The sequence below is a fragment of the Mustela nigripes genome, chromosome 13 (genome assembly GCF_022355385.1).
Source record: "Mustela nigripes isolate SB6536 chromosome 13, MUSNIG.SB6536, whole genome shotgun sequence".
NCBI classification, from domain to species: domain Eukaryota; kingdom Metazoa; phylum Chordata; class Mammalia; order Carnivora; family Mustelidae; genus Mustela; species Mustela nigripes.
Window position 1 is genome coordinate 9,837,136 of NC_081569.1, and position 19,399 is coordinate 9,856,534.

Genomic DNA, 19,399 nt, shown 5'->3' on the forward strand with positions numbered 1-19,399 from the left:
TGCTGTCTGCCCCTCTTCCCCCACTGGTCCTTCCAAGTCTCTGCTATTGGCTTCTCTTCATCTTTCTGGCCCTTAAACACTGGAACATTTCAGTACTCGGTCCTGGGATTTCTTCTCTGTCGACCTTTCTTTGGAGGTTCTGGTCATCCCTGCTTGAAATACCATCCATTCTCTTGACTCCACTTTTAAACCCATCCAGAATCCGCCACTTCTTACCCCTCTCGCTGCTACCTGCCACCCCGGGCCCATGCTGTCAGCATTGCTCCCTTGGAATGTAGTCCATGGCCTTCTTACTGGCCTGATTCCACCTTTGAAAGGAGAATCACTATGAATGGGTGATCAGGGAAGGCCTCTCGGAGCCTGGGGCTGGAGTATGAGAAGAGGTCACCCATGTGAAGATATGAATAAAGAACATAGGAAGTGGAACAACAACAACAACAAAAAAAAACAGTGTGAAACTCCACAGTGAGAAAGAGCTTTGGGGCGCCTGGGTGGCTTAGTCGGGTAAGCCGCTGCCTTCGGCTCAGGTCATGATGAGTTTTGCATCGGGCTCCCTGCTCAGTGGAGTCTGCTTCTCCCTCTCCCTCTGCCTGCCTCTCTCTGCCTACTTGTGCTCTCTGTCTCTTTGTCAAATAAATAAATAAAATCTTAAACAACAACAACAACAACAACAACAACAAAACCCAGAGCATTGAGTAGTACTATCCAGGGGGTAATTGATACCCAATAAAAAGGCAAATGCCAAATTAAGGCAAGTTGCCATAGGAATAGAAAAATGAAGAGATCTGAACCACGAGAAACATTTTATTTTAATGAAAATATAAATATTCACATTCCTAACGTTCTACTAAAACCTGTATAGCTCTCTTGCCATACAGGCTTCTCAAACACTGGAGGAAAATAATTGCTTTGCCGCTAAAGTGCTTTTTTTTCTTTCTTTCTTTTTTTATTGTGTTATGTTAGTCACCATGCAGTACATCATTAGTTTTTGAGGTAGTTTTCCAAGATTCAGGGTCACGGTTAACACCCAGTGCTCCCTGCAATATATGCTCTTCTTAATACCCACCACCAGACTCACCCACCCCCCACTCCCCTCCCTTCCAAAACCCTCAGTTTGTTTCTCGGAGTCCACAGTCTCTCGTGGTTCGTCTCCCCCTCCGATTTCCCCCAATTCACTTTTCCTTTCCTCCTTCTAATGTCCTCCGTGTTATTCCTTATGCTCCACAAGTAAGTGAAACTGTATGATAACTGACTTTCTCTATTTAACTTATTTCACTCAGCATAATCTCCTCTAGTCCCATCCATGTTGATACAAAAGTTAGATATTCGTCCTTTCTGATGGCTGAGTAATATTCCATTATATATATGGACCATATCTTCTTTATCCATTCATCTGTTGAAGGGCTTCTGGGCTCTTTCCACAGTTTGGCTATTGTGGACATTGCTGCTATGAACATTGGGGTACAGAGGGTCTTCTTTTCACTACATCTGTATCTTTGGGGCAAATACCCAGTAGTGCAATTGCAGGGTCATAGGGAAGCTCTATTTTCAATTTCTTAAGGAATCTCCACACTGTTTTCGAAAGTGGCTGCGCCAAATTTGCATTCCCACCAGCAGTGTAAGAGGGTTCCCCTTTCTCCACATTGCCTCCAACACATGTTGTTTGCTGTCTTGTTAATTTTGTCCTTTCTAACTGGTGTAAGGTGGTATCTCAATGTGGTTTTGACTTGAATCTCCTCTAATAAAGATGAACATTTTTTTTCATGTGTCTGTTAGCTATTTGTATGTCTTCATTGGAGAAGTGTCTGTTCATGTTTTCTGCCCATTTTTTGACTTGATTATGTTTTTTGGGTGTTGAGTTTAAGAAGTTGTTTATAGATCTTGGATATCATTCCTTTGTGCTGCTAAAGTGTTTTATAAAGCAAAGAATTTTATTTAGAAATCCAGATTTTTCTCCAGATTTTTCTGCTTTTTAAAATCCTTAAAACAGCATCCATATTACATAACACAGCAGTTGGCTAACATTGGATATGGCTGCTCCCTTTAGATGGGCATGTTTTCCTTACTAGGTGTGCCTGGCTGACTATCCTCACTTCCTGACCTGGCCCCTGGAGGCTTCTGATTTTGCAATCCTTGAGTCAGGCAGTGAAAAGATTTAATCATTTTAGATATTTGAGAGGATTCACAAGTCTCCACTAAGTATAGTCACATAAGGCCTTTATTTAAAGCAAAGGATGCAGGAAGACCATATAGGCAAGCACTGGGGATTTAAGAGACATTCAGGCACTCTCTGCAGGGTCCTCCTCATTCCCATATAGACCTGCCTCCATATTGAATCACCAAGATCTGTTCAAGAAATCTTCACTCTGTGAGAACTCAAGGCTGAAATTCCCCCAGGGGCCCTTTGGTCTCGTGATCAAGCCGGGATGACCAACCAGTTATACCACTGAAAACCATCAGTAAACTGGTTCAAGGGGTTGCCAGGGGAGTTTCAGACTTAAAAGAGCTTGTCACAAATACCATTGCCCCTATCTTGCCCAAAAGTCAGAGCCAGATATCCAGGTGTTTCCAGAGATGAAAATAGATCTTTTCCAGGCTGGCTGCAAATCAACTCTATTCTAACATAGAAGATAGTATCCTTTGAAGACAAGGTGGCCCAGTTTGGTGCAGAGTGATTGTACCAAAAAAGGCAACTAAGTTCTGGAAGATCTGGGTTGACTTTAGCCAATAACAAGCTGCATAGTGTTCTGATCCCTTGGTGTGACACTCAGCCCTACCCTTGTCCCACTCTTCATCTGCCTCTTCCAAGACAGCCAAGTTCACCCATCACCCTCTTCCCATGTATCAGCTTGCCAGAGTTCTTGCTTCTTCCCTTCTCTGGCCCTTGCCCTGATCCACCACTCCCCATTTCCCTACCTCTTTATTTCCATTAGATTGTGAGTTTTTTGAAAGCAGAGGGCTAGGATTTATTTATGTTTATGGCCCTATTCCAGGTTCCCTGACATGTAGAGAATGGGGCTTAATAAATTTCCTTGCAAAGACTTGGGTTTTCTCTCCTGATCTCTTATCATCTACTCCTTTCTCAGCCTCTGGCTCTTGGCTGTTCTCCATAACTGGCTTTATTATGATTCTCCTGGACTGGTCCACGCTCTAGAAATGACCACAGTGGCAGCCCTGACATGGTCTTTAATGGAATGGCCAAGGGATCGTTGAGTCTCGCTGGGTCATGATCATATTTGAGATGTGCACAGTACTAGGACAGCTGTCAGAGATGTCATACCTCTAAAGCCATACCACCTGGCTTTAGCCCAGGTGACACCCTCCATCACCAACCTCACCTCCTCTCACCTGCTGTGGGAGGTACCTGAAGGGAAGCTTTGCTTTTCTAAGAGATCTCTACTGTGGTAGTATGTGAACAAGGCAATTTCAAGATTCTCACAGTATTCTTAGGAAATGCTTCTTGATGCTTCTTGTTTCCATGTGAGAGAAGATTGAGGGAAGTACCAGGTACCACTTTGCCCCAGGGCTAGTGGACAGAAACCTTACTAAGAACTTGAATCCTTTCTTTGCCCTTGCTCCCACCATGGTTGTGGGCCTGTCTTCCACTCACCAAAGACATGGCTGGGGATCTGAGGCCTGGCCTCCTTACGGGCTCATGGTTTGGCCCAGAATATTGCCTCGTGGCTTAAGCTTGGTCACACAGCACTAGGATGGTAAAGTCACCAGGCTGCCTTGTAGGGTCTTTATTTCCCATAAGTATGGTTGAAGAGAGAGCCCTTTCCTGATTTAAGGTCCTCCCCTTACACAATGTTGTTAAAGCAAGGGGCTCTGTTCCTCGGACTCCCCAGTCTGTCTGCAGACTTCCATCTTTGGACTTGTTGGTCTTACACAGAACCCAGAATTTTCAGAAGGGGTAATTCTGCTCTACTCATAGGGCTGTGGCCTCTCCTGAGCTGAAGGCCAGATGTGAGAGAGTGTGGTGTATCCTCAGCAGAGTGACAAATGTCTTATCCAACCCAAGTGTCCCTGAATAGTCCTGGTGTATTTTCTCTTGGGGGTTACTCTGTAATCTGGGTCATTGATGAGTCACTCACCTGCAAGCATGGATTTCTTCCATCAGATGTCAGAAAGCTTAGATATTTTAAAATATTTTTTAAGATTTTATTTATTTGTTTGATAGACAGAGATCACAAGTAGGCAAAGAGGCAGGCAGAGAGAGAGGGGGAAGCAGGGTCCCTGCTGAGGAGAGAGCCTGATGCAGGGCTCGATCCCAGGACCCTGAGATCATGACCTGAGTGAAGGCAGAGGCTTTAACCCATTGAGCCACCCAGGCGCCCCTTAGATATTTTACATAATTATGGCCAGAGAGGAAAATTCTCAATCTCAATTTCTTCATCTGTTAAATCAAGATATTAACACTCCTCTCACACTGTTGGAATGGCAATTTAAAATCATTACCTAAAAAAAAAATAAAAAAATAAAAAATAAAATAAAATAAAATAAAATCATTACCTATGTCACCTACTATATAAATACTTAGCATGTAGTGAACCTAAACAGATACTAGTTCCTTTGTCCCTTCCTTTCTCCTCCATGTGTTCGTTTCTAAATAAATATGTTATATGAGATTTGGGGAAGAGTCCCAGCTTTCAATAGTTTAGGAAAGTTAACCTGCTTCCAAAGATTCACTCACTTGAGCTTATTAGACACAAAAAGTACTAGAAAAGTCCAACATCATGATTGCCAGATTGGTTTTTACTTTACAAATTATTAAAGCCAAACCTTTTTTTGTGCCAAGTACCTGGATCCAAAAAAAGGTGTTTCTTCATCCCAGAAGTTTTCCAAACATCCACATGTCGTACACACCCAGCACTGGGCTGACTTCACCTAATGCATCTGATCACACGGAGGTGTGCAGATAGATAACCTGATGGTCTTCCGTTACTCAATACCCAAGTGAGACTTCACTAGGGGATTCCTGTATACATTAAACCTTTAGCACATTAACCTCCCAGGCCCTAGTCCAAAAAAATATTGCCCTTTAAAAAGGTATATTTGGGGGGGCGCCTGGGTGGCTCAGTGGCTTAAAGCCTCTGCCTTCGGCTCAGGTCATGATCCCAGGGTCCTGAGATCGAGTCCCACCTCGGGCTCTCTGCTCAGCAGGGAGACTGCTTCCCTTCTGCTCTCTGCCTGCCTCTCTGTCTACTTGTAATCCCTGTCTGTCAAATAAATAAATAAATAAATAAATAAATAAATAAATAAATAAAATCTTTAAAAAAAGGTATATTTGGCTGAATAATAAAGAAATGGAATGGCGATAGTTCACTTGGGAGGTACTGATTTTGAACCCTACAAAGCACAGTCCAATAAATGAGTGGTTGTAGGGAAAGAAAGCTTAGAATACTCCCAGGATAATTAATGCATTTAATTTCTATGTATTCAAGCAAAAAAAAAAAAAGTTAGAACTGACTTCTTTGTCTTTGGTTAATTGTGTACTTCATCTGTTGCCTCTGATGCAAAATGTAAATGCTTTGCGTCCACATGAAAAGCATCTCTAGAGATGGCAAGAGGTCGATATATATATGAGCTCTTGGGAAAGAACTCTGGCATCGTGTCTCAGGGGCCACAAACTCACTGAGCCCTTTTGACCTCATGAGTTCATTTCTTGGAATCAATCCTGCACAAATGACCAGCAAGGTGGACAAGGACACAAAGGACACAAAGATATCCGTTGTGGAGTTATTTATCAAACGGAAAAACTTCCAGTACAGTTTAGTCTCAGCCAGGTAAACAGAATATGCCCTTGTAGGTAGACAGGTAGAAACACAAAGACCAACACAGGCTGTAACAACACCTTGGGGTGGACAGTTTTTGCGTTCACTTTTCTACTTTTTTATTTTTCAGATTTTTCTATAGTGATTATGAATTCTTATATTTATTTCTCGAATGAATTTTAACGGCGTGCTTACCGTGTGCCAGCCTCTGAGCTGGACGCTGAAGACACAGAGAGAATTTCACTCGAACAAAACTAACACAGTCCCTTCCTCCAGGAGTCTGTGGTCTGAGGGATTGGACCGATGTTGCTATATAATAGCAAACAGGCAGATGTGCTAGGAAGGAGGGAACAATATATTGCTGAAGGACCAGCAGGGAGGGCAGAATTTCCTTTGGAACAGGGGTTCTGGAAACTATGGCCCGTTTTTGTACCTTTTTAAAGGATTATGAAAAGAATAAAAGGAAGAAGACGACTTCGCAGAGACCACAAGTACACTATTGACAAGTGAACTATATTTTCTCTGCCCCTTTAACAGAAGAAATTGGTTGAGCCCTAGTTTGGAACATCAGGGATGCCTCTCGAAGGAGATGACAATCTGTCAGCTTAAGTATGAGTCAGGAAAAAGAAAAAAAAAATTCCCAGGGAAGTTTTATTAGAGGAAACTTGAAAAATGTTTTAGTAAAAAAAAAAAAAAAAGCCAAAATGCTTTTTATTGGAACCTGGCTCCTGCTTCAGGTACGGAGGAGGGAGGTGCTTTTAAAGGGCATGCTGCTATAAATAAGTTTCTTCTGCTAGTCTCTGTCCTTTCATATATGGTTGGTTTGATTTTAAAATACCACCAACTTATTTTCATTTTTCTTATCCTGTGGCTTTTTGAGGTCTCAGCCGGTTCTCTGCAGCCCTGCTCAGAACCACAGTAGCAACTTTTATTACTTTGTGCATTTACTTTGTGCCGGGTATCGGGCTAGGTACTTTCCATCAGCTGTAATCCCATGTCAGCCTAACAACCCTGCAAGTCCAGCACCTGACTTTTACGAAGAAGGAGCAATGATCAGGGATGCTGAATGGGCTGCACGTGGTCTTGCCGTGGGTAAATCCCGGAGCCCGGACTCACAGCCGGACCATCTTGCTTTCAAGCTCTTCCTCTGTGTGGGTTCCTCTTCCTTCCACGGAGGCATATTTCATTTCCTCTGCGGTGTTATCACGGGTTAAAGCCCTTTTCGCCCTCCCACATCTACCTCCTCCATACACCTCCCACCCCCCTCTGCAAGAAACAGTTTTCGTTTTTAATTTCCTTATAAAGCTCGTGTATTGGGGGGGCATATTGCCAGCGAGGTTGTGGAGTGGAACTGAAAAATGATAGGGTTTCCAGTTTTCTAGCTAGTCCCTTATCTGCTTCGTGCTAAAGTAATTTTTGATAACTCCATTGCATTTCAATTATCCAAATTTATTGTCTTAATTTCCTCTGCTAAAGACAGATTTTAAATGAGTTTAATAGAACAGCCATTTCAGAGGCATTGTTAATTTTATATCTCTCTTCTCTTCTCTGCGGATCTGCCCTTTTCCCTCCCATCTTCCTTGTCGGAGCCTGCCAACAAGTGCAGAGGAGAAAAACCTTCTTCCCTCGGCTCTTCCAGGCTGCAGACCCTGTGAATTAAACTGACAAAAGACAGATTAACAAGATAAAAGCAGTTTATAAGCACATGCAGTGCCCAGACACAGGAGTCATTCAAAGGGATGGCTAAGACTTTGGGCTTACCAACTTCACGAAGAGCAGTACATTTGTAGGGAAGGAAGGAGATGAAGGAAAGGGTTGGTAGGATTCCCTGAGTGGCGAACGGGGCAAACTCACAGAAGACAAGGTTGTTTAGGAAGGATTGTTCTGTGGGTCCCTCTTGGTGCTGTCTCTGGGCTGGTAAGTGCCTGCAGTGATTAAAAGCCTAAGCCTGCTTTTAGGCATATGTGCAGGAGGGCAGAGAGCTTTCCCTTGGGTCTGCTGTTTCTCAACCGCCTTCAGCTCAAAATAAACCTTAGACCAAAGCAGCACGTTTGGGGGTTGGGGGGGGGAGGCATATTCTGATCCCTTGCAACGTCATTTTGAAGAACTCTTACTGTTTTTTCTAGTTCTTCCTCTGCCTTGGACAGTAGCACCAGGCTCGGGGCCAGGAGCCCAGAAGCATGGTGCCAGCAGCTCCTGAGCCAGCGGGGAGTTTCTAGGAGAGTCTCTGCCCTGATGTGGGGCTCGGCATCCTCAGCTAGTAAAGCGAAGGAGTTGGACTCAATATCCAATCTCTATGCTGCATCAGTTTGCTGACGTGTCTGCCTCGGTCAGGGCGTAGTCAGGAGACACAACTCATAACTAGTTATTGGAACAGAGAGAATTTAATATAAAAAATGATGAGTGGGGTGAGCGCACCGTGTTTATAAAGTACCCCGAGATAGTGAAGGCAAGCAAGCAGCAGCTGCCACCTGGGACTCGGGGAATAAAGGGAAGGGAATGGAATTATCATACCTCATAAGCCCTGAGAAGGGAGCTCACGGAGCTGTAACTCAGATCTCTAGAGAGGGGACCCTGGCTGGCTGGTGTTGGTGTGGGAGAGGAGGGGAGAACAGGATGTGGCTGCTTCTGCTAATTGGATCCAGCCGCTCCCTTGTGGTACTAGGGCATTGCTGCTGCCTGGTGATCAAGGCGGGGGTGGAATTCATGGGAACAGAAAGCACAGGTCTTTCTGTCTCTGTCTCTGTCTCTGTCTCTGTCTCTCTCTCTCTTGTGCCCCCTATTGGCAAGGCCTAGCAGCGCCTGGTGGGCAATGCAAGGTGTTGGTGGACACTAGGGGCTGGAAGGGTAGTTTCGGGGCTGAGTGACGATAGTTTAGTAACTGACACAATGTTCATGGCCAAGATTGCACAATGGAGGCCTAGGAGCTACTTTTGGTCCCTGGCCACATATGGCCCCTAGGCATGTCTCCTGTAGCATTCACGATAGTTTAAATCAAACATGTGTGTCTGGGTTTACTTTTAAACTCTGAACATGTGCTTCCTGTGAAATCCACACAACATCATTGTTCATGATTTATATTTTTAAAAGACAGATGAGTAGGAAGGCAGCTTTGAAATGATCTAGTCTTCTGTTTAGACGTGTGGTGGGAAGGCCCTTAGAGGGTATGAGAATTTCCTCCCAAATCTCACAACCAGCGAAGGAGATTTGGGGGTTCGATGGCTGAGATTCTCATCACTACCCCTTTACTGTGCTTCTAGGAAAATGCATGTGCTATGGCCTCCCGTTGTTCAGAGTGTGGTCCATGGATTGTTAGAAATGCAGAATCTCGGGGCTCCTGGGTGGCTCAGTCGGTTAGGTGTCTGCCTTCGGCTCAGGTCATGATCTCAGGGTCTTGGGATCGAGCCTCATGTCGGGCTCTTTGCTCAGCTGGGAGTCTGCTTTTCCCTCTCCCTCTGCCTCTCTGCCTGCCTCATTTTTTGTCTCACTCATGCTGTCTCTCAAATAAGTAAATAAAATCTAAAAAAAAAAAAAAAAAGAAAAGAAAGAAATGCAGAATCTCAGGGGTGCCTGGTTAGCTCAGTCAGTTGAGCATCTGACTTTTGACTTTGGCTCAGGTCATGATCTCAGCGGGCTCTACACCGGGTACAGAGCCTGCTTAAAATTCTCTTTCTCCCTCTCCCTCTGCACAGCCCCTACACTGGCTTGCGTGTGTTCTGCCTTTCTCAACTGAAAAAAAAAAAATGCAGACTCTCGGGCCCCACACCAGACTTGCTGAATCAAAATATGATTTTAATGAGATCCTCCCATGATTTATGTGTGTGCAGTAACATTTAAGAAGTGCTAAGGTTAGTTTTATTGAGAAAAGGAAACTAAACTTTAATTGGCTGCTAGTGTTTTTCTCTGGAGTGGGACCAGGGTAAGGCGTGTGCAGATGGTTCTCAGCCAATCTCCTGACCACTCCTTTGATTTCTCATCTCCCTTCCTCCCAATGTATAGGCTCCCACATATGATGCACACAGCCCCATGCACACACATAACTACATGTGCATGCATCCAAAGATGCATACGTGTTCTCTCTCTCTCTCTCTCTCTCACACACACACACACACACGAGCCATTTATGGGTAGTCTCCGCTCTACTGTCTCACCTCTGTGCCTCACCAGGTTCCCCCACGTGCACTCTGTTCTACTCACACTGAACTACTTGGGTGCCACTGCCTAAACCTATCAAGTGTTCTTTTTGCCTCTCTGTCTTTTGCACCTGCTGCCTTCCCCTGCCTGGGACGTACTACCCCCCCCCCCCAAGATGGAAACCCGACCAGCTTCTCTGTGACCTCCACCCATAGCGCAATGACTTCTTTTGGAAACTTTCCCACATTGAGTGAAGTGTATCTGGGCTGAGTTCCTTCTCTGTGTTTATATAATGCCCAGCACATGCCTTTATTGGAACATTGTTTCTCATCAGGAGATGATAATATAATGTATTGTTCCTTCCTTGAAAGGAAGGAACCAGGCCCCACTTAGCAAGCCATTCTGGGGATGAGCAAACAAGGAAAGATTAATTCTTTCCTTCCTACCTTCCTTTCTTCAACATCTATTTCTTTATCCCAAATGTTATTCACCATGTATCATGAGAGTATCGTTCTTTAAGATCAATGGGGTATCGGGAATTCTTGACAAAGAGTTGAGCTGAGGCCAACAAGGTTTGGAAGCTGAACAGACCTAACTTGGAAAGAAATGTTCCCTCTCTGCTCTGGTCTAGAAGTCTAAATTCCCAAGTACAAGGGCTTATGTGAAATCCTACTTTATGTTGGGTTGGTGGTGACATCCCTGTGGTCCATCTAAAAGGGAGAAAAGGACAGGGCATCTCAGATACGAGACTCCTGACTATGGCCACCATGTTAAGTGGGTTACCAAGTCAGAGGAAGTAGAACCCAGTTCTTTCCTAGGGAGGGCATGGTTAGGCGTGGACAGAATTTGGGTCTTTTCCAATTGGTTGGGGTATCAGATGCTAATTGGAAACCAACATGGAGATCAGGATCTCAAGACCAGGCACAAAGCCAGTTGTGTGGACTGGAACCACCAGGTAAAAGTAACAGGGAGGCTATTGCCTGACCCTCACTCTGGCTTATGTGGTGAGCACGAGTCATGGCAGCAGAAGATGGATGTAAGCCCCCATCAATGAGTAAGGCAGTCCTGCTGGACACAACTCACAATGGCTAAGAACTGAGCACGATTAAGATGTTAGAGACCGTGTGTTGGTCAGGGCTGGATCGGAGATAGACTCATAGTCTAGCAGGGCATACTGACCCACACATTATTACGACACAGCATGACACATAATATGAGTTGTATTTGCAAGTCTTGACTCATTTTCTGAAACACAAGTGCTGGTGACCTAATATTAGTGGGAAATTACTCATCACATTTTCTGAGCTGGGAGACTGGTGAAATAGTGTGGAGGGGGGACCCTCACCCTATTACTTCTCTGTGGGTCCTCTGAGGATGCAGAGAAATGGCAGAACCAGGAACATGGACTCACCAATTTCCCTTAGACATCCCCATGGTTGACTTTTTTCAGGTCTTTGCCTGAATGTCCCTCTCAGAGAGGGCTCCCTGAACCATCTTCTTTAAAATTGCTACCTCCTACCCTGGCTCTTCCTATTTCCCTCCTTCTTATTATTTTTCTCTAGAACTCTTATCAGTCACCCACTAACTGTCTATTTTACTCATTTGTTTATTATCTCTTTCCCCCAACTGGAATGTAAGCTCTGCGAAACCAGGGATTTTCATGTGTTTGGACCCCACTGTAACCCCAGTAACTATAAGAATGCTTACTTAATAATAGACATTTAATAGATACTTTGTAGACTCCTAGACATATTCCATGAAGAAACAGCATAGAGGGAAATGTGAAAGGAAATAGTATCTTCCGTAGCATAAGGCTAAGAGTTACAACCCAGGTGAGTGAAGAAAATCTTTGTGAAGACCGTTGACAACACCAAAGTTAAAATTTCTTTTCATCTCATAGAATCAGATGATAAAAGAAGGAACTCTGTCATGGGGAAGATAAAACAGAGCATAGTCAAATCTTTCCTTTTGGGGACCAGCTTCAAGTTCATTAACCAGCTAGTTGAAGCTCTTTGTTTTATGTTGGCGCTTTTTGACACACATCTGCATAAATAAAGCATCTCCAGGTCCAGAGGCTTCCTTTCTGAGAAAGACAGTTCATTCGATTTACAGTTAAGGCTGGGGAAAGGATTCTTCCATAGTTTGTATCCAGTTATTTTCTCCTGGTGAAGGATGGTCTGCAAAGTTTCCTCCTACTTCCCCGCCATCTTGTTCCCCACCCCCACCCCCCGCCCCCGGTCTGCAAAGTTTCCTTCACAGGTAGAGTAAATCACGTATACACTCAGCACCATTGTTGATAATTAGTAAAAGCTCGGTATTTAGCAGGAAGGAGTTGTCCGTGTGCTTCTGGAGATAGGCCACGTCTGTGAGGGTGCTGACTTTCACTGGAAGACCATAAACATCACAACAACAATATATGATATCTTAAATGAATTGATCTTATTATTAGAAGGCAAATACAGGTTGCATATGTTAAAGAAAGGAAAGCTCACTACTAGTCTCTTCTGCACTCCCCTAAGGAAGCTGAATATAGGTTATAGCATGGAGGAGGTCTCTTTTGGGAGTCACAAAATAGCTAGGCTTGTTGGTAATTGCTGTTTTACGCTTGTACTTTTTTTCTTCCTTCCCATGTTCCTTACACCCTTTTGGCCATTTTTTTCCTGGAAATTCTCTCTTTAAACTTACCCCTGCAGGTAAGGATTTTTATAACACAAACACTCTTTTTTGCTTAAAAATAAAATGACAACACTGCCTTCTGCAGATTATGCCTTTCAAGACCCACCTTCAAGAAAGGTGCATCAGACTGAGCTATGGTTGATTTATTTTAGGATGTGCGTGTATGTATCAATCTGTGAGCCTATTTTTTTGGATAGCATTCTTAAGAATTTGAATTTGTACAGCACTTCCAATTTGCCGTGAACATCTGTTGGAGTCCACCTTTTATGTCTGGGACATGGGATTTCTAGAATGCCTAAAAATAGGCATCGGATTTTCTAGCACATTGCGTGGTTTCTAATGTCTTGTCTCTTCTTTCCTCCCTCTCTTCTCTCCCTCCACCCCACTCCTGCAGGGCTGATAGTCTACCTAGGAATGATGGCCGGGGCCTTCGTCCTGGGGGGCCTGGCTGATAAGCTGGGGAGGAAGCGAGTCCTCAGCATGTCTCTGGCCCTCAACGCCTCCTTCGCCTCTCTTTCCTCCTTCGTGCAGGGATACGGAACCTTCCTCTTCTGCCGACTCCTCTCAGGCATAGGGTACGTACATGTAGGGCTTTGCTGGACCCTGGCATACCAGGGGTCCATGCACCCTGCTACTCGAGCTCTCAGTGGTCCTTCCAGAAAACCTTGGACTAAGTTTTGTGTTTGACTTCAAAGATATTATGTCAAGGCTAAACCTTAGAAAAAGGTTGTAAAGTCAGTGTATAAGGTCAAATAAACCTGACCCTGCCTTGGTCGGTCTTTCAAATTCACGAGGGTGGGGTATAAAGCAATGAGGCTTCTGCTATGACCATTTGTAGCATATGACTCGATTCTTTCTTTTTGGCATTTTCTTTATGCAGGATTGGGGGTGCCCTGCCCATTGTTTTTGCCTATTTTTCTGAATTTTTATCTCGGGAGAAGCGAGGAGAACACCTTAGTTGGCTGGGCATCTTCTGGATGACGGGGGGAATCTACGCGTCTGCCATGGCCTGGACCATCATTCCACACTATGGTGAGTGCCCAGCCCTCGCATAGCCCAGGGGCCCTTGTTACTATGGTAACTGCCTCCAACATCTCCCGTCCTTAACATCATTCCCCATACTCACACACGGTATGACTTCGATCTTTCTATGGAACTTCCAAACCTGGAGACACCTCACTAATTTCAATACACACATCTCTCTGGAAATAATACAATCTGTTCTTTCTCGCTCCCTCCCCTTCCATTCCTTTCTTCTTTTCTTTTCTTTAAGGTTTTATTTATTTATTTGGCAGAGATCACAAGTAGGCAGAGAGGCAGGCAGAGAGAGAGAAAGAGGAGGAAACAGGCTCCCCGCTGAGCAGGAAGCCTGATGTGGGGCTCGATCCCAGGACCCTGGAATCATGATCCAAGCTAAAGGCAGAGGCTTTAACCCACTGAGCCACCCAGCCGCTCATCTTCTTTTCTTCCTTTTGTTTGAAAGAATGTTGATCTTTATCTCCCCAGCCCTCCTCCCCCAGGCAAGTTAGGCAGTTAGGCTTCAGGAACCCCATCTAATAGAGGATGTAACAGAAGCCAAGAGATGTTAATGACTTCGTCAAGGTCACGCCTTGAATCTTGATGCTCTGCCTGTCTCCTGCCCCCATGCAGAGCTCTTGTGTACTTTCCACTCTAGAGCTGCTGTCACTCTTGTTTGGCCACAGAAGTGGAGGAACCCTTACAGACAAGGTCTTGGATTCAGCCGGGACAATTTTATTATCTTGGGTAATTGCAAAAACTGGATTTTCTGAACAGAGACCTGGCAATGCTTACTTTCACAATTGGTTTTGTTAAGAGTAAAGTAGGGAGAAAGCAGCAGTTTTGAATTTGATTATTATGTCTTTTGAGCATCCTGGGCAATAAATGCACATTAGCATCCTTCAAAGTTGTTTTTGGTAAACCAACGATGATGGGTGTAGGCTTTGTTCTCATTTAGAATCCTGCAGACAACTGCCCTGAAGCTAACCAGTGCTTCTCTACGCATGGAACTCCTTGGTGTCCTTGTTTGAAATCTTATCCTCTTTGTGTATTCTGAGGTGATGGAGTCTCCATCACCTTTAAGAAGAAGCTTTGGTGTAGACAATGCCTACTCTATTAGTCAATGTGACCCTGGGTGCATTATGCTGGTAATCTGACAAACCCTGAAATCTCAGTGATTTAACACAATAAAAGTTTCCCCACTTGTAAAGTAGGGCAAATGTTTTAATCAGCAGGTGGCTTTCCTCCTTCAGTAATACTGGGGCTCAGACTCCTTTCTCCATGCGACTAAAGTCTCTGCTTGGAGAAAGACCACAGGCAGTTGTACATGGGAGGTTCTGAAGACAGGCTGCCAAGTGGACCCTGTCCTCTCTACTTACAACCCGCAGTCCCCAAATCTGTAATACGATCACCCCTACTGCCAAGGACCCTTGGCAATGTAGTCTTGCTGTGTACGAGAAAGTAGAGGAAATGCATTTGGGAAAAGTAATCTTTGCCCTATCTAGTCTTTGAGAACCCACTGGGTTTTGTACAAGTAACAGAGAATAGGAATAATAATAATAGGAATAATGAAATAAACAGCTGGAGCATTTTCCAGATAATCCTGTCACCAAAAGCAGTTCTCCATCATTTTAGATACAAAATCATATTACCCCTAACTAACATCCTTTCTGCATTGTGCCCTTCCCCCGAAGGCACACTTGACACACACAGCACACTCCACCCATTGTGATGTTGGTTATATGGGTCAGAGGAATCGCTTATCCTCCCCTAATTCTTGCTATATTATTTACAACTGTTAACTGGCCCCAATGAGTGAGCTAAGAAACTATTTCCACATTTAAATTAAGTGAGTGAAAAATATTTTGGGGGGGTGCGGGGGACAAATAAAATCTTAATAAAAGTGGAGTCAAAATAGCGGTGCTGTGTGACTGGGGACAAGTCACTGCATCTTGTCTGGAGTGAAGAGGGAAGGAAGCAAAATGTAGAATTCATGCCAGCTGTCATGCGCGGTAATTCCCGGGATGCAAAGGGGAGTGCTGAGAATAGGTTTAAAACAATTCTGGCACTCGAGCGAACTTCCTTTCCTGCAGCATCAACAACTTCAGCGACCTCTTTGCAGACTGCTTGCTCCCCAAGGGAAGCCTGCCCTCACGCTGGACCAGGGAGACTCCCACTGGCTCAGCTTAGGTCATATGCCCATCCTCAACTACACCCCAGAGGATGCTGGGTCCGGATTGGTTTGGTGTCTGGATACTTCCTTCCTCAAATCCTGCACGGATTGGGGTGGGGGAGGTCTGTCCCACTCTGGCCACGTGTCTCAGATGGTGGGGGCCACAAGATGCCAGGTGTTATAACAGGGCCACTCACAATAGTCACTACCTGCTGCGTCACCTTTTCACTTTGCTTTGCACACACTACCACACACCCATGTCTGGGGTATGGTTACTAAGAAAGCGATACAAAGAATCAGGTTGGAAGGGTGTTGGCCAAGACTGAATGGGATGCCCATGGCAGAGGGGCCATGTGGCTCGTCGCTGGTCGCTGCTGGCTGACATCAGGGCTTGTGATTCAATATTTTACCCCACAGAGATAGGATGTTTCTCCTGTTTGCATATGAAATCTGTGACTTTTATGTACCCCCCCTTTTTAAAAAAGGTTTATTTGTTTATTTATCTGACATACAGAGAGCACAAGCAGGCAGAGAGGCAGGCAGAGAGAGGTGGGGAGCAGGCTCCCTGCCAAGTGGAGAGCCCGATGCGGGACTCAATTCCAGGACCTTGGCATCATGACCTGAGCCGAAGGCAGAGACTTTAACCCACTGAGCCACCCAGGCGCCCCTTTTATGTCCCTTTTAAAGAGTGAAGGCTCTTGGGTAATTAGGCTTCGTGGAAACAAGCACTAGCTGGACAGGGAGGGGGGACGACCCACCCGAGAAACATGATAGACTAGAATCACAGTCTAACAGGAGTGATTATTTACTTTAAGCCTCATTTTACCGGGACCAGATGTTTCGTCCAGACTGAGCCAGACATTTGATAATATTTCTCAATGTGCCCAAGACATTAATGCTCTAACACCCCTCCACTCAGCAGGGACAAGCCAGGGTAACTACAGAAAGGAGACTGGTGTTTGTGTACAGCTTATGCAACCCATTTAATTGCTTTTGCAGGAATGAAATGATGGGAGGCCTTGGCATCGGGAATTTGGGTGACTGAGTCATTGAGAAAGAAAATTGCAAAAGTCAGAATGTTTTCCTGGGAACTCATGGTCACAGCCCAGAAAAATATTGGATATATTATGGAAGATTAATGCCTATTGTGTTCAGCACCACCAGCTGTTTGTGAAATCCTGACAGAGAAAAGTAGGACAAGCTAAAAGATCAGTGAACAGAGCCATCCCTGTCTCCAGATTAATAGTTGTTCCATATATTTGGAAGCAGTGCACTGTTTAATTTTATTTAATTTAAGGTCCCAAAGACTACCTCATGAATGCAATAAAAGCAGATTATTAAGATCACCATAAAAACCACAGAGGCATGAGGGAATAATGTATTTGAGATAATTTACACATATTACCATAAAGAAAAATTTGTCTTAGGCAGCATACTTTATAAACATACCTACTTCTCTCCTTTCCTCATTATCCACCTGAGTTTGACTGCTATGTAGTTTTGATCAACTTGACTTCTAATTCTTCCTCAGTAGCTTTTGGACATGAGCGGGGAAATGTGTAAATAGTACTATGGTTTTATCTTCCTCTGTCTAGTGCTGCTGTCAGGAGAAAGGAGAGGTTTTTTTTTCACTCAAATGAAAACCAGCAAACCCCAGGGAGAGCATGCTGTGCAAAAAGAGGTTTGATTCTGGTTGAGAAAGTTGGATGATGTGTGTATCGTGTGGCCAAATGTGTCACGGCGGCTTCAGTCCCACGTTTTCCTACCCGAGATTCTTACTGGTGAGCCCTTGAGTTGCACAGACTAGGAGATACAGCAGAAACAGCTGGCAAGTAGAGCAAGTTGAAATGCGATGGGCTAAGAATCCAGGGCAAGTAGAGGAACTTGAAACACAAAGAGAGGAATTGAGCGTTCAAGACATTCACTGTTCACCACCCAGCTGACCCCATGGTATATGTTTACATCTAGACATACCCCATTTTATTGTGCTTCGCAGATAGTAAATGGAATAGAGATTTTCATGTCACAAAAACGATTACCCTCCGAACTTTAGAAATCGATGCATTCATTTATACAGTTTTGTCTTAAAAAAATGGAGTGGCGTGAGAAAACCAAGTCATTGTATAACCCAGGATGATTTGATCATTTATTTCTTTATTTTTAAAAGATTTTATTTTATTATTTTTAAAATTAACATATAATGTATTATTTGCCCCAGGGGTACAGGTCTGTGAATCGCCAGGTTTACACACTTCACAGCACTCACCATAGCACATATCCTCCCCCAATGTCTATAGCCCCACCCCCCTCTCTCTACCCCCCTCCCCCTGGCAACCCTCAGTTTGTTTTGGGAGATTAAGAGTCTCTTATGGTTTGTCTCCCTCCTGATTCCATGTTGTTTCATTTATTCTTAAAAGATTTTATTTTTATTGATTGATTGATTGATTGATTGAGAGAGTATGAGTGAGGGGAGGGGCAAAAGGAGAGGAAGAGAGAATCTCAAACAGACTCCCTGCTGAGCATGGAGCCCCATGTGGGGCTCGACCTCACGACCCTGAGATCATGACCTGAGCAAAATCAAGAGTCAGATGTTTCACTGACTGAGCCACTCAGGCATTCCATAACCTTGGATTTTTTTTTAAACAATTATTTTGTTGCTGATACTCATCTATTTTAGTCAACAACTTTGGCACTGAATATCATATAGCTGTTTCTAAGCAAATCAAATCTACCCTCAAAACAGAGGAATTATTATTGGCTGTCAGAAGGTTTTGCAGTTAGCAAATCTGTGATGGTGGTGTTATCTGCCGTCGATAGCTGTGAAAACCCCCAACACAGTAATGGTGTGAGAGAGCCAGGATTTGTACTCTGATCCCCATGATTGTGAAAATAGAGGCTCTTTCCGGTGCTATCCATTCCTTAAAAGAGGGAATTTGTGACCCATGAGGATATTTGAAATAATGTTTTGCAGATCCAGAGGCAATTTCTAAAAATGTATTTTAGAAATGCTTTCAAGGGGTAGCCTAGGTAGCTCAGTCAGCAAAGCATCTGCCTTCTACTCAGGTCATAATCCCAGGGTCCTGGGATGGAGTCCTGCCTTGGGCTCCCTGCTCAGCAGAGAATCTGACTCTCTCTCTCCCTCTGTCTTTCCAGCACACGACCCCTGCCACTTATGCTTGCTTTCTCTTACACTCTGTCTCTCTCAAATAAATAAAATATTTTTTTTAAAAGATTTTATTTATTTATTTGACAGAGAGAAATCACAAGCAGACGGAGAGGCAGGTAGAGAGAGAGGAAGGGAAGCAGGCTCCCTGCTGAGCAGAGAGCCCGATGCGGGACTCGATCCCAGGACCCCGAGATCACGACCTGAGCCGAAGGCAGCGGCTTAACCCACTGAGCCACCCAGGCGCCCTCAAATAAATAAAATCTTAAAAAAAAAAAAAAAAAAAGCTTTCAATGATGAGTGCTAATTAGGAGCTAATCCCATCTTCATTTCCATGATGATAGAATTCATTTGAATATAGAAGCCCTGTCTTTTTAAAATTAAAAAAAAATTAATATAGGCATACCTTGGAGGTATGATGGGTTTGGCTTCAGACTACTGCAATAAAACAACTATCAGATG

The 19,399-nt window shown here is 44.2% G+C and overlaps 1 protein-coding gene across 4 annotated transcripts in view; it reads left to right on the forward strand.

The window, feature by feature from the left end:
• The window catches only part of SV2B (synaptic vesicle glycoprotein 2B), a 180,951-nt gene that overhangs the window by 123,098 nt on the left and 38,454 nt on the right, over positions 1-19,399 (forward strand). For all 4 annotated transcript variants that reach the window (XM_059371624.1, XM_059371625.1, XM_059371623.1 and 1 more), the window contains exons 3-4: positions 12,979-13,159; positions 13,465-13,616. In XM_059371624.1, coding sequence (XP_059227607.1) covers positions 12,979-13,159; positions 13,465-13,616 — 333 coding nt within the window. The remainder of the gene's footprint in view (positions 1-12,978; positions 13,160-13,464; positions 13,617-19,399) is intronic.